This window comes from Gouania willdenowi (genome assembly GCF_900634775.1).
Source record: "Gouania willdenowi chromosome 24 unlocalized genomic scaffold, fGouWil2.1 scaffold_320_arrow_ctg1, whole genome shotgun sequence".
Lineage (NCBI taxonomy): Eukaryota > Metazoa > Chordata > Actinopteri > Blenniiformes > Gobiesocidae > Gouania > Gouania willdenowi.
This window is the reverse complement of record NW_021144848.1, coordinates 3,487,307-3,503,772: the sequence shown is the minus strand read 5'-3', so window position 1 is coordinate 3,503,772 and position 16,466 is coordinate 3,487,307. Positions and strand designations below refer to the sequence as shown.

At 40.6% G+C, this 16,466-nt stretch overlaps 2 protein-coding genes across 3 annotated transcripts in view; both read right to left on the bottom strand.

The window, feature by feature from the left end:
* Window positions 1-2,121, bottom strand: part of dnajc5ga (DnaJ (Hsp40) homolog, subfamily C, member 5 gamma a) — a 7,582-nt gene extending 5,461 nt beyond the window's left edge. For both annotated transcript variants that reach the window (XM_028440513.1, XM_028440514.1), the window contains exon 1: window positions 1,949-2,121. The gene's annotated coding sequence lies outside the window, so the exon portion shown is untranslated. The remainder of the gene's footprint in view (window positions 1-1,948) is intronic.
* Window positions 2,122-5,213: 3,092 nt separating this feature from the next.
* On the bottom strand, window positions 5,214-16,466 carry filip1b (filamin A interacting protein 1b). The gene is given in 7 exon segments (XM_028440641.1): window positions 5,214-5,546; window positions 6,534-9,153; window positions 9,590-9,699; window positions 9,701-9,772; window positions 9,862-10,029; window positions 10,344-10,618; window positions 16,337-16,466. Coding segments are annotated over 6 exon segments (3,408 nt in total). The 5' UTR covers window positions 10,611-10,618; window positions 16,337-16,466; the 3' UTR covers window positions 5,214-5,375.

Genomic DNA, 16,466 nt, shown 5'->3' with positions numbered 1-16,466 from the left:
CTCTAGCACGTCTATCTATAGGTGACTGTGGGTCACACTCCAACACATCAACCTACTGTTACTGACTATTGTTCTTTATTTGAGTAACATCACTTAATCAAGCCTTTTCTAACATTTCACACTACAAAATAAGGAATAAAAGTATGTATGATTCATACTGATATCGTATGGGATCAATATCAGTATCGGCCGATACGCCAGGCTGCAATATCAGTATCATATCGGAAGTGAAAAAGTTGTATTGGGACATCCCTAATGCTTAGTGAACAATGCAATCATAATATTCTTTATTCATATTATATTATATTAGCACTCAGTGATGGAAATAATAATAATCTATTTAGTTGTTTAACATCATTTATTGTTTTCATTGATTCAGTCATAAACCAAAATACTTTTAAACTGGATAATGTTACTTCTCGTGTCAAATATTGTTAGAATATTAAATTAGATTTAATTAATTACAAAGTCTAATTAATTAGATTATTTTTCTTTTAATTGCATCCCACCGCCAATACATGTATATATATATATATATATATATAATATATATATATATATATATATATATTTATATATACATGTTCAAACAGATGTGTGTGTGTGTGTAGAGAATAAGAACAACCCTGAGGACAGTGAGGACACTGAGTCTTTGTCCACACACACACACACACACACACACACACACACACACACACACACACACACACACACACACACACACAGTTCAGATCTGTGTGAGGACAGAACGTCTCATTCATCTTGTGAGACAGACAGGAAGTTTCAACCAAAGCTCTACTTTTTTAATATTGTAGGAGGTCAAACGTCCATTAGATGGACATTCATGGTGAGGACTGGGTTCTACGCTTCATGGATATAACAAAATTATCTCCAGATTCCTTCAAAGAAGAATAAAATATAGCATTTTTGTGGATAAAGTTTTGTCTTCAAAGTTTGAGCCACGCTACACAGCTCACTCACACGTGCTGTCCCTCAGACACACACACACACACACACACACACACACACTAGAGTGGATTACACACACGTGTGGGAGAATGTTTTTATTTCATGTAGTAATTTATTTATTCTAGAGGTTGAAAATGATTGGCTATTGTAACAAATGCTTTTTAAATCAAACATTTACTGTTTTTCTTTCATTGTTGATGACTTGTTGTTTTGTGTTTTTCTGTAATTTTGCACATTTTTAGGTTGTTTTATTTTGTGTATTTTCATATTCATGTTCTCTTGCATATTTTTGTGTATTTTTCTGTCAATGTGTGTGTTTTTGTAATGATTTTTGCTGTCACTATGGGTTTTCTTTGAGGGCCTGATGTGGCCCATGTCTGTGATGATGATGATGATGATGATGATGATGATGATGATGATGATGCAGTGTAAGGAACCTATCTGCTGCTCTGTCCGTCCTTGCTCCTCTGCTGTAATCCGTGCTAATCTCTGTGCACATGGACTCACTGTCTGTCATTCATACACACGTTAACTCACCTGCTCCAAACTCTAAACACTATTTTAACCTTTTAACGGCCACACACGGTATGTGCAATTATTTGTGATGTTGATTTGTTTGAAAAGGTTTTTAAATGAACAAAACAAATATTTTCTTCAATACGGCCTATATTAATCCCTCCTTACACCATTAAATGTGTGAGAACAAATCTTTCAAATTAGCGTTTACACGTTAATCTGTCACATTCCGCTTTATTCTCCATGTTTAATGTAGCTATTTTAAATCCCCATATATACGTCAGGTTATATTTGAAGACGACGAATAATTGATGTAACCATGTATAGAGCATTAATAACCATGTAACAGTTCGTTACGTCGCTATTTTTGCGCTAATCTTATTTTGCGTGTTTTCTGAATGGACTTCTGCCTGAGCGCTGACCCGCTGCTCACGCCGCAGGCCGGCCGGCAGGAGGGGCTTACCGTGCGGGAACTGGACGCGGTGTGCCTCGGTGTGCGCTTAGCTGGACCATAGAGACATCCAGTGGGTTGTGGAGCTCCAGGTGAGGGCGGGCAGGCGGACAGGAGAAAGCCGGCCAGGGAGCAGCAAACTGCGGTCAGCGACAACGACGAAACGATGCTCCGGTGCAAGCTCCGCCCACCGTGGTGCGTTCAATGGTTTAATGATTGTGTATTAAATAATCATATATATATATATATATATATATATATATATATATATATATATATATATATATATATATATATATATATATATATATATATATATATATATATACAGTCATATGAATATATACATATAGAGGTGTTTGTGTACATATACTGTATGTATATATGTATTTGAATGTATGCACTTGTACAATCGGACGCACGTGTGTATATTGATATATGTAAAATTCTTTACATAACCCTTTCCCCTTTGATAACACTCATTACTTAATTGTAAATTTTATTCCACATATATATATAGTGAAAGCCTATTTTTATTTTATAATTTTGTATTATACATGTACACACTAGTGATGGGCAATATAGACCAAAAAATAAATAAATAAATAAATTATCCCGATAATTTCTGGTATTTATCACGATATCAATAAAAATCATGATAAATAAAAACTATAAATAAAAAAATGACCAAAACAAATCTCCGCTTAGTGTAAATAGGTTCCTTACAAACACAACTAAATCTTAATACATCAACATTAGACACATTTAAATAGGCTACAATAACTGCTGACTCAGAGTTCATGAGCTGATACTTTATGGAATATATTTGTGCGTGTGGATTACTATTAGTGTTACTGTATGTAATTCATTTATTTCCTCACTTGAAATAAAATTATTATTATTAAAAAAAAAAAGCACAAATAACTTCAATAGTGTTTTTACTGCTGATGAAATATAATTAAAAAATATTGCATTTCACAAATTAGGATGAATGAATAGTGACATTAGTTATTATGTTAATATTTATTTCATACGACGTGTGACATGTTTAGTTTTTATTCTTCCATAAAAGTGTTAAATCTGACCATAAACAAATCTATGGTTCTCTGTGGTTTTATGACAGTAAGACGTGTTCTTTTTATTTGGTCTATTATTCCTTATATGGAGTGGTTAGCATTAGCACTTAGCTCAGTGTGTCGGTGTGTTAGCTTAGCATAGTTAGCTTTAGTTGAGTTTCCAGTTCATAATCATTGTTACAGGTTCATCTTTGTCCCTGTGTTTGAGGAACTTTGGGTGGATCTGATGGAAGAACTTGAATAGGTTCACTTTGTTGGATGTTATCTGTTTTAACCACGTAGCGGTTCATGATGTATCACAGCATAGTAGCTTCTGGTAGCTGAGACGAAGACCTCACACACAGACAGACGGCGGTGTGTGCGGGGGGCGGTGGCGGTGCACACCGTGCAGAGCTTCCGTAAACAACGTTCCGCTCCAGAGAAGAAGTTGTTGACAACAAACAGGTACAGTTTTGTCCTGCGGAACATGTTTTTTTGAGGCATTCTTAGCTAAATTGAGGGACAAATGGCCCGTGGCCCTCGCTAATTTCAGACATGGGAATTTATCGTTTATATCGAGGGATGACAAATTCTTACCGGTGAGAATGTTTTTGACGATAAATCATAGACGATAAAATATCGCACATTCCTAGTACACACACACAGAGTAACTTATACATTTAAGACACTATGAGGCAGTGTAACTTACAGATGGGCGGAACAGAGTCGGTCCGGACTCAGAATCCACAACAGTCAGTTTAGATGCACAGAACGGGAGCTAACCGCTACATACCGCTCCAGCTCGCGCCACTGGTCCAAATCTGCACTTGTGCGCAAAAATGAATGTGTGAAGAACTTTAACAGTGCATCGTTGGATACAAGACAGTGATCAAAGCCAGCAAAGCTCATCCACAGTGATGATGTCATCAGTCCCAGCTCTCCAGTGATTGGATCAGATGCGCAAGTGACTCTGCTGGCTCCACTCCCGGCGGAAAATTTTATGAAATAATTTTTGAGAAGTATCATTGCAGTCCAAACAAATCTGACGTTGCACACCTTTGAACCAAGCAGCAGCCATGTTGAAAGTCTCAGGTCAGTCTGAGCCTGATCCGCAGAGGAACACACACACAGACACACAGAGGTTCCTTGCTTGATAGATAGATAGATAGATAGATAGATAGATAGATAGATAGATAGATAGATAGATAGATAGATAGATCATTTTTAACTGGACTCCTTTGAGTCTTGTCATGAGTTTGTGTTTTTTTGTTGTTGTACTGTGAACAAAGAAATGAAAATCAGCTTCTGACCACTGGCAGAAAACATCACTGAGGCATCCAAAAAAAAAAAAAAAAAAAAAAGAAAACATCAGGTGAATACAAGAACTGGTGACACCACAACAATCTCTCATATCCAAAGTCTGCATTTATAAAGAACTTTCATCAGTGTTAATATATGGTTAGATTTACAGTGAAAGAAGTGAAGACAGGATAGGAGTGTGGGACCTTCTCTGACTCCTGCACCCAACACTGAACCCCAACTTTCATCAGCTACCTCTTAATTATTGAAGTGAAAATGACACTTTAATTAAAGTTTTATATATAAAGGTTTATATTACACTGTCATTATTATGACATGACACTTGTCATTAGCATGAAGGCTGTCATTGAGTGTCGTCCGTTACCCTAACCCTTCGTTATCTCTACCTAACCCCACTAGATGCCTTCTACCTCCAACTCGCTCAAAAAATGCCAACATAGCTCCAAAGGTGTCATAATTTCGCGCAACGTGTCATAATTTAGTGGAAGACCTTAATTATAGCCTCCATGACACCTTATTCATGCTAATGACAGATAATGACAGCCATTTGTATAAAACTTCAAGTAAAGTGTGAGCGTCTTTTTTTTGCTGGTTAAAAAACTCATTTGTTGCCGAAACAAAACTGTTTCTTCTGCTGTCTTTGTGCAGATGGTAACGAATGACAGCTGAAATAAATACACACTGACAAAAGAAAAGCAACTCAGATGAAAGACGTGTATTGGTTTTATTTCAGTGTCTTTGACTGGGAGGTTAAACCTTGAGACGTGTACGCACAAAATTAAGGAAGTAAAACAACAAACCAATCAACAAAAAACTTAAAAGTGAACAAAGTAAGTCAGAAAAGAAGAACACAAACTAGAAAATATTTAAACACAAAACTACAAAAAAAAAAAAAACATCCACAGAATAACACAAATATAAACGCCAAATTAAAAAAGTAAAAAATGCAATCACAAATAATCAACAAAAAACACACAAGAAAAAAAACCCAAAATACACAAAATCAACATTTAGAGACTGGCAAATGAAGAAGTTTCCCATCACTTCAAACACACTGAAGATCTTCAGCTCATCTTCATCTTCCTAAAGTTGATTTTCATGGCCTGGCTCTCCGATCGGGACTCCACCCGGGTCACCGGTGACACGCCCCGTGCCGCAGAGCTGTCCGGGTTCACACCTTTTGACAATGGGAGGCGGCTGATGGCGCTCCAAGTTGACGGCACTTCAACTGCGCTCTGAAAGAACAAGATCCTCTGATTGTAGTTCAAACATTTGGATCAGCTGTTAACTGACGCAGAGATGCATGTACTGTGAAACAGAATCGGGGAAAATTCAAAACGGGGGTAGAAACAGAAAAGAGGTGAAGTCGTCTGTGACTACAGATTCTCCCTCTATGCCGATGATACTATTGTGTTTGCTCTGGTCTTTGTCACATCTCTACTTAATTACTACGTGGTTACTTGATCTACTTGGTGGGTCGGTTTCTAAGTCACTAAAACCTTTAGTGACTTCGCGTGTTTTTACATATACCTCTTTGGTCCACACCAGGCTTTGTTTCCTCTGATAATCCGGCCCCTTTGCGGTCGTGTGAAAACTCAATCAAAGTCTGGTGTCTCAGTTCACCTCAAGTGAAGCCTGGTGCAGATTTTTTGATGTGAGAAAGCAAACCCGGATTATATATAGGAAGCGGGAACAAAAACAGGATGTGACGTCGGGACAAGGAAATAATACAAACAAAATTCCAGCAGTAAATAAAAATGGCATGAGTTCAGACAAATTATGAATATAAGGACCGCAAAGATATGGCAAGTGCATTTTTTTCTTCTTCTTCGCCTGAGTGGTGACAGTATTTCATTCAGATGAAGAAAAAGAAAAAAGCGGAAGTATTTCGTTCAATAGGCGATTGACCATTTTGCCAACGTGACGTTTAGAAAGTTTGGTGCGCTTGGGAAAGAGTAGTGTTAAAGCAAACCAGACCAAATTAAAATGCAACAATGATGGAGATTCACCCCCTGAATCGCACCAAGCCCACTGGACTGTAGATGTGACAGCACCCTAACTTAACAGCAAGGTTTGAGTCCTACTCAGGCAAACCTTTGGTGGATAAAAGCATCTAGATGTGACTAGATGTTGATGTGTTTGTTAACTTTTCCTCTCATATCTTGATTACCAAATTTGTGTCTGACACGTCATCAAAGGTAAAGGCAATGACGGAGGCTCACCAAAGACTGTGTAACCTTTGGCGCCATGGAGCTAACAGGCGTGATGGTGATGCTGCTCTTCTTTATGCTCGTCTGGTTTGAGTTCTGTTGTGGTGAACGGAGCACCGTCCCGTGCTGCGTCTCAGGCGACCTGTTGAACGGCATCCCCAAGTGTATATGGATCTTGTTGTCCTCCGTCGTTACAATGTTTCCTTTGCTGTTGTACCTTTGGACGGGGGACGATCCCTGTTGCATCTCAGGAGTCATCTTGATGACTGTGCGGCTTGCGGCGACCTCTCTAGGGTCGGGGGAAGCGCATGCTTCTGCTACAGGAGTGCTGCTGACTGTGATGGACACCGGGGACTTAAAGTGGTTGTTGCTTCTGCCCCCGTTGCTCTCCGGGCTCCTCGCCCTGGAGATGGCGGTGATGGTAACTGGAGATTGGGTTCGGTTAGAGGAACCCATCGCCCCACAACTCGTGATCTTTGACGTTACAGTTGTGGGTTTGGGGACAATAGTGATGCGAGGATTCTGGAGGCCCAGAGTTGGAATGATGGTAGTGCTGGAGAAGAAGTCCTCTGCCCCAGGGCTGGTGATCTCCAAGGTGGCGGTGCTCTTCCTGCTGTCTGGGGTTACTCGGATGTGTAGTGGGCCCGGGTTCGGAGAGAGGGCTTCAATGTTCCTCTTCATCCATGGTATCCATGATTTCTTCACGCCAAGTTCTGATGCTGCCGGAGGATATCGCTCAAGAACCGGTGCTGTCCTCTGATTCTGTTGCCTGAGGTTGCTCATCAGGTATTTTTCCTCCAGGACAGATTTCCTGATGAATCCTGCAGCGGTTTCATCCTCTACGTTCATTGAGTCCGTCTGGACTGCAGTGGAAGTTACAGGAACGTCGACCATCCTCCTTCCGTTCATGCTCGGCCTCAGGGCGCGGCTGTAACGCCGACTGGCTTCCAATTCCCTACTGAGGTTTTCCATCTCCTTCCTCATGTGTTTCTTAATTTCTTCCTCCTCCAGAGACCTCTGCTGGAGGACAGAAAAGTCCACCTGCAGCTGGACCAGCTCGTCCTCCTTGTTCATCAGTTCGTGGATCTTCTCTTTCAATGCCTGGATGTCCACCTGCATCTCTCGGGTCTTCACCTCCTCCGTCCTGGATCGAACCCTCAGCTCGTTCTCCAGACTGATGACCTCATCTTTCTCCAAGGCTTTGTTTTTTGCCATTTGAATCTTCATGTCATTCAGAAGCTTGGACAGGGTATTGGCTTTGTCTTGCTCCGTCCTGAACTTCTTCTCCAGCAGGTCATACTCATCCTCAGTTTTCATCAGATCACCTTCAACGACCTCAAGGCGTTTGAGTCTTCTCCGAAGTTCTTCCATCTCCAGTGACAACTCTTTAACTTGGTTTTCCTTCTGATTTTTCTCCTCGTTGGCTCGTTTACTCTGCACCTCCAACTCCTCCAGCTCGTTCATTCTTACCTTCATCTTGTTCATCTTGCTCTTCAGCTCTCGACATGCCTCCTCTTCACTTGCGAGTTTACCTTTCAGATTGTCCTTCTCCTCAGTGAGACCTGTCACTTGGACCTCCATCTCTGATTTGAATTTGAGGAGTTTCTTGCTCTCTTCAGTCAGCTTCTCTGTGACCTCCGTCACTTTGCTCTGCTCCTCTTTGAACTTCTCAACCAAATCCCGGCTCTTCTGTTCCTCCTGCTTCAGTCGGTCTTCCATGTTTTTTCTTTCGTCCACCAGAATAACCGTAAAGGACTTCAGCTTCATGAGATCATCCTTAAGCACCATCTCCTTCTTCTCAAACCTATCTTCGGAGGACTCCAGCTCCTTCAGGTGGCTTCTCATCAGCTCCAGTTCATTGGACAGATCTTTGATGACCTGTTTTTCCTTTTCCAGGTTCACGTGCAGCTGAGAGCACTCGGTTTTGCTCTTGTTGAACACTTCCTCAAGTTTCTCCAATTCAGACATCCTTTTCTGGAGGTTGTCTACCTCCACCCTCAGCTCCTTGCCATGAATTTCCTTCTCCTGCAGCTTCTTCTTCAGTTCCCTGCAACAACTCTCTGTCTTGATAATCTCCTCGTCGTTGCCCTCCATCTCCAGCACTTTCTTCCTGAGGTTCTCCAGCTCAGCCATGAGAGATGAGTTACCACACTCTCCTCTGCTAATCTTCTCCCTCAGCTCCAGCAAGTTTTCCTCAGACTTCTGCAGGGCTTTGTTACATTCTTCCAGCTCTTCAATCTTCTGAGCCAGCCCGGACATCTTCAGCCTCAGCTGTTGGCTCTGGGACTCATGGTCCACCATCTTAGCGGTCATCTCCTCTTGATCCTGCGTTATCTTGGCGGCTTTGATCTCCAGCTCTGCCTCCAGCTTGATGACCTTCTGGGCATTGTCTTTGGCTGTGGTGCACACAGCCGTCAGTCGCTGCTCTTTCTCCTGCAGCATTTGTGAAAGATCCTGGATCTTCTGGCTCTGCTGCTCGATCTGCTCGACGTGCTGCTGCCGCTCGTCCACCAGCATCAGCGCGAAGGACTTGAGCTTGACCAGCTCGGCTCGGACCTTTAGCAGTTGCCGGCTGTGGTCCTGCTCCTTACGGGCCTGGTAGGCCTTCTCCTGCTCCAACAACCGCTTGAGTCTGCAGAAACAGTGACACAGTTAAGACTGGACTGATGACTTTCCCAACTCTTCAGGAGAGTTGAAGTCTTTTTTTAATCTTTAAAGGGATCCTCCACTGTTTTTATAAATGTGACCTAAAACCTTTGAAATGTACTTATTAGTAGATCTTTCTCTAACAAAACAATATTATCTGAAGTTCCAACTCTGCGGTTTGGTAGTAGACAATGAAGCAGAGAAGAAGAGTTCTCCCAATAGACCTTTACTTTCCCTTAAACAGTGCGCTGACATGCTCTGGTGGCTGATGATAGTGAGTATTCGTGTGTCTCTGTGTGTGTGTGTGTGTGTGTCTCTGTGTGTGTGTGTGTGTGTGTGTGGTGTGTGTGTGTGTGTGTCTCTGTGTGTGTGTGTGTGTGTGTGTGTGTCTCTGTTTGTGTGTGTGTGTGTGTGTGTGTCACCTCTCCCTCTCCTGCTCCAGCAGGTTGGTGAAGTCGTCGCTCTTGTTCATGAAGTCCACGTGTTTGCGTTTCTCATTGTCCAGCTCGTGTGGACGGTGGCGTCGGTTGCCATTTCTCAGCCAGCAGCAGCTGCTCCCGCATCCGTCGATACGTCTCCTTCTGCTTGTCCTCCAGGTGCTCCAGCTGAGACCAAACATGTTGTAGGAACCAGGTCTAAAGTACGATTGAACCAAAAACCAAAACTTAGAGTGTTTGGTGCGATAGGGTCGTACCTCCATCATGGGTTTGTGGTACACGTCGTCAGTGCGGTTGGGGGTCAGCAGGGCGTCCCTCCGCAGGGCCTGCAGCGCGCTGCTGGGCTGGGCCGAGCCGTAGTGGGCCTCCAGAACGTCGGGCCCGCTCCTCTGTGAGCTCAGCAGACCGATGATGTCCTCACGGGCCTGAGGGACGCACACAGGAAGCGTTACTGGTCTGTGATCCTTCTGCCCACTAACACCATCAATATGATGTTCAACCCTCCTATTAACCTTGGGGTACTTTATATATATATAGTTTATACATATATATATATATACTGTATATATAAAGTATGTAAAACACTGACAATATCCAAGCACTGTGACAGATTTCAGTCCCTGCAGGAGCTTCACTGTTTCCTTCATTTTATGACCAATTATCATTTAATTTGGGGAAAATTCAGGAAAATTAAAGAAAATTGGAAAATTTTATTAAAATGATTGAAGAATTTTACGACCTGAACTTCTCCCTCCATGATTCCCAGAAGGTGCAGCAGGTCGGTCTGTGAAAGGTCTAGAGCTGCAGGTTTCCTGTTCTCTGCAGCTTTTAAAGGTTTTACAGGTCTCTTCATCACTTCCCTTTTCTCCTTCTGGACCCTGGTCTCCTTCTGGGTCGGCTCCGCGTCTCCATCCTTTGGTCTGATGAAGTCCTCCTCCTGATGGAGGTTCTTCTGATGGAGGTTCTCCTCTCCTGGACCTTCCTTGGTGCAGCTCCTGGATCTCATCTCTCAACCTTGTGGGAGACAAACATCAGTTAATAAAGAGTGTAGTCAGAGGTCTGTCCAAGACAAGACAAGACAAGAGTGAACGAGACAAGAAGAGACAATAAAAGATAAGTAGATATTAGGAATCACAAGGCAGTAAAACAAGACAAGATAGGATGGAAAACAAAGATAGACAAAGACAAGGTAAGACAAGACAATAAAACAACTCACAAAAGGACAAGAAAAGGCAGAACAAGACAGGACTAAACAAGACAAGTAAAACTAGATGAGACACGACAAGACAATAAAAAATGTTGTCCACATTACTGCCGCTGTCTGTTTATTATGTCCAGGCTATAACTAAAGCAGTGCAGAACAGAGACCCTCCAGGACTACATGTACAGGCTATTAAACGTCTGTACATCTCCCTCTAGTGGCTGCTTAGTGTATGACAGCAGCATCAATACAACAGGTTGATCAGAGGTTTATTCCATAAAAACAGGTTATGTTCAAACTCTGAGTATGTTCAGGCTCAAATGATGAACTCTGAGTATCTCATTCCTAAACGTGAGGTATGTTCTTCTCTGAGTATGTTGCCATGGCAACATTGTCCATGAACTAAACCTGGTCACTGACAGGTTTTATCAAAGAAACCCTGGGTTTCTACCTGGCTCCGCCCACCTGAACACTGTTTCTGAACACTTTAATAAACCTTAACACTTTTCTCTGAAACACATTAGTAACATCACACACCACAGACGTGTTCACATCATTACTAATGTTGTGTTGATTTATGTTTTTTTTTTTTTTTTTTTTTTTTTTTTTTTAATGTAAATGGTAGTTTTCTTTCTAACATTGTAGATGTAGATCATTAAGTGAAAGTCACTGAGAGGTTGATCTGCATTAAAACATCTGCTGACGTCTGTAGTAAAGTTCACTGAATACAAACCTGTGGATAATATAAAGGAGGAGATGATCATTTAAATTAATACACTTTTAAGGCTTGATTGTTGTTTTATATTATTATACAGTTAAATCTATAGATCAAATTCCTCAAACACCGGCTTATTTCACCATCAAGGTGAATAAATCACTCTATTCTGGGCGGTTGTCATGGCAGCTCGAATAAATCTCTGATCCATTGATGATAGATTTTTGTGGCGCTCATGAACGTCAGTAACCCAAGGTTTACATACTCAGGGTTGATTAACACACTTCATACCAACTGTAATGAATCAGATACACAGAGTTTACCATCGCTGGGTAAGTTGACCTAGAGTTTATGGATAGACTCAGAGTTTGTTAAACCTCCTTTATGGAACACACCTCTGAACTCAATCTGGAAGCATTAGTTTATTGGTTGACTGATGCACACGTACACTGATCAGCCAAAATATTAGACTGAGGAGGGTTGTGGTGTGTGTGTGTGTGTGTGGTGTGTGTGTGTGTGTGTGTGTGTGTTGTGTGTGTGTGTGGGTGTGTGTGGTGTGTGTGTGTGTGTGGGTGTGTGTGTGTGCGTGCCTGTGTGTGTGTGTGTGTATTTATAACCTCTGGGCTCTACCAGGGGGAAACTCCTCGTCCAACACTTTAACAGGCCATCAGAAATCCCTGACATGTCTGGACTTCAGTTTCACGTCCTTAACCCTCCACAACAACACACAACAACACAACACACAACACAACACACAACAACAACAACACACACCACAACAACAACACACCACAACACAACAACACACCACAACAACACACAACAACAACAACACACACACACAACACACAACACAACAAAAACAACAACAACACACACAACAACACAACAACAACACACAACAACAACAACACACCACAACACAATAACACAACACAACAACAACACAACACAACAACACACAACAACAACACACAACAACAACAACACAACACAATAACACACCACAACACAACAATAACACACCACAACACACACAACAACAACAACAACAACAACAACAACAACAACAACAACAACAACAACACAACACAATAACACACCACAACACAACAACAACACACCACAACAACAACACACAACAACAACAACACAACTGCTGTAAGGCCAGGTGCACGCGCTGACGCTAAAACATCCAGAATGAAAGGTTTTAGTGATAAAATAAAGAACACTGTTGCCTGTTTGGCTGAGTCTATCAAATCTGGCAACTCACGTTGCTGTTCTGTTATTTCAAGGACTGTAAACAACAAAGCTGTTTGTTGACTTTCTGCTCGACAAACACTTGATCTCTGAAACGCTCCAAGGCTCTTCGTTTCCAGCATGCACCTGGCCCTCAGCCAACGCTCCACATGCCTTCAGGATGGACGGAGCATGAAGTCACTTCCTCATAAAGTCCATCCTGTCTGCTTTTAGAAGCTGCTCTGCACCCACGGGTGCACCGCGACTAATTTCTGAGTAAATATCATCTACACATGTACCCTATCCAAACATGACACAAATACCACCAAACATGTCTAATATTGGACTAAAACATGACTTAAACCCTTCTATAAGACTATAACAGCTCAAAAATGACAACATGACTTCAACACAAATAAATTACGACAAAAACATGACCTGAACACGTCCAAGTACACTCAAAATAAGACTGAAAAAGCATCACTACAACGTGAACAAAACACTTTCATTCTCTTGCATTCAGTACGTATATGCAGTAGACTGTGACTAGCAAAAATGTAATTTGGTCCTATAACCTAAATTCAACAGGAAGTCTGTCATTTTGATTTCAAACTGCTCCTAGAGAGTTCATCATCTCCACGTGAAATTTACAAGTTATGTTCTTTACAAGTTGAAGACCCGTTGTTCCTAAAAACGGTGGTTTTACCACATTTCCAGGCCTACAGGGGGTACTCAATTTTCATCAATTTTAAAACTGGAATTTTTTTAATAATTCAGTCAAAACTACTTCAATCAAAACCCAAAGTCATGTGCAGAACGGGAAACGCATTCCGCACGCAATTACATGACAATCCACGCAACAAGTTTTACTGCCCCCTGGTGGTGATAGAAAAGCATTTCTTTCATTCTACTACTTGTTGTGTTGGCATTTTCCAACACATATATATGTTCACAAATGCTCTGGACAAGTAGATGATCATTTGTCAGGAAGATGGTGAGTTCTTACAGAGTGCACTTCCTGTGGCCATTCGCCAAAAAACTAAATATCTCAATTGGAGTTGCAAGTTGCAATTTTTTGCAAGTGACGAAACCTGCCATGTATGTTAAAGGTACCAAAACCTCCAATTTCAAAACATTTTTAGAATTACTTATTCAAAGTTGGCTCTCTAGCGCCCCCTTGAACATTTAAATTAGCATCCCCTCGCGCACATTTGCACTAGACATCCCAAGATTTACAGGTTTATAGAATCTATTAAGATGCACAAAAAGTCTCTTGAAGCCATGTTCTAAAACCCATTATTTTTAATCAAAATTCATTTTTAATCAAACTTATTAGACTCACATTTTAGCCTCATAGTTCCAAGAGGAATCATTACAGAGTCCTGAAAATGATGAGAAGTCAATAGATCTTGAAAGTATTTTCATATCTCTCACACACACAGTGTGGGCGTGGCTAGCCTTCAACTCTGGTTGAGATCGCCATTTTAACCCCTGAAACAGTAAATATGTAATATATTTGCTGTACATGGTCTTATCGATCTGAAATGTATCACACAATTGATCACTTTATGAGAGCTAACACATACCAATAAAAATAACTGACTGTAGAAACAGCGCCACCTACTTGTGAGCATGAGAAGTTTTTTCACAAATTTTCCAAAATTCATAAAAAATCCTAGGAAGGTCCGAGGAGGCTGAAACCTGTCTCTACAGCTTTCTATGGCTGACATTTCATACACTGTAACCTATGGTCTACAAAGAAGTCTGTCATTCTAACTTGTTACAGATATGTCACACGTGTTTGTTCTTGGCCAATAGTAATATTTCATATCACTACTTTATGTAGGAAACACACCATTTTACATGCTTTTAGCCGTGATTAGTAGCTTACCAGCAACGTTTGAATTGTGGAGATCAGACTGAAGGTTGAATTTCTATGAATATTTTACCAAACATAAGACCTCTGTGATCACTTCCTGTTTTCTGGAGCACGACTAAAAAGCATTTAATCTCCTTATTGGTTTGTGAAATTGAGGTTTAAAAATTAGGTAATGGACCCTAATGTAGCAAAGTTTGGTCAAAATATTCCTTGTGGTTGAAGAAGAAGAAAGAAGAAAGAAGAAGAAGAAGAAGAAGAAGAAGAAGAAGAAGAAGAAGAAGAAGAAGAAGAAGTAATCCCATGGGAGCAATAGGGCTTTTGACACCACTTCTAATTAACTAAACACATGACCAAAACTCAAATAAGACGCCACAAAACACAACAGTGAAACATGTAAAAAATACTTCCTACAAAACACGAATAAAAGCACAAATAATAATGTCTCATACATTTAAAACCATTGTCAAACATTACTAATACAAGGCAAAAGTACCACAGAAATACATTAAAGAGTAACTAAAACCTAAAGCATTTTTCCTGTTGAATACAAATGTATTGTGTATGAAGTAGTGCTGTTTATTGATCCTGGTCCGACTCTCAACATTTTCAGACAACATATTTAAAATTAGTCGTATTTAGTTGTAAATGTCAGAGCAGTGACGTGCAGTCAGGGTAGGCAAGTAGGTAGTAGTGCTACCCAAGGGTGAATTGATATTCTGATTATTTGTTTTCATTATAATATAATTATGAATTATTTATTTTTCCCTTTCTTGATAGCCTACAGTACCTATAACCGCTGCTACGTTCTCTAGAAATATATACATTAAAATTGTCATTGGTGTTGACATTGGTGGTCTCGATTTGCAACGCCCTGCCTACCCAACCCTAGTGCTCACGGCACGTCATTTGTCAGAGGGACTGCCCTCTATGGGTTGAAACCAGGATATTACATTAGAAATTTCTATTGGCTGAGAATGAGTTTCTGTGACATCATTGGACCATCGTATGTCACTGTTTGCCCCGCCCACTCTTTTAAAAACGATCACCTGTGGACTACAATCTGTGGGAGTAGGTTGGAGACCTATAGTGAGTACAGAGGAGCTAGTTAGCATAGCATAGATTTTATAGTATGGACTGGCCGTGTCTTAACTGCTCCAGGAGCCCCGCCCACAAGGCAAAAACCTGGGGGTGTAGTTACACTTTAAAAATAAAAAATCGCATTTGTGTTTAATATTTACACAGACACAGAAGAAAATTCAAAGGAACTTGTAAACAACAACAACACAAACATGTATAAAAGTCATGAGGTCAAATCAACTGAAATCAAAGATACAGTGATTGAATGCTGCGCCTGTGAGTGACGTTAATTTTAGATAGATGTCATCAAATTCATACACATAGATACAAGATAGAAAGATATATAGTTATAGATGTTAAAACATTGATATATTCTAAAATAATATAGAGAGATACAGATGTAAGAATGTCGATATAAATTTAGATATTATATACTGTAATATAGATGTATTTGTTGTACACATATATTTACAAACAGATTTATATAAAGAGATATGAATGTTTAGACATAGATATGTTATAGATACAGAAGTAGATACAAGAGGAGGTTAGAAAGTAAGTCAAAACTCAAAGAAACACACGAGTGTTTAAAGTGATGATAATAAGATAGTAATAAGTCACCTGGTGTTCAGTGACGATTCTTTGAATCTCTGCTGACGTTAATAATCCATCTTTGTGTCTCTCTGTTCTCCACGACTCTGGGAAATGTTCTCTGTGTGTGTGTGTGTGTGACACTGATCTAAATTTAAAC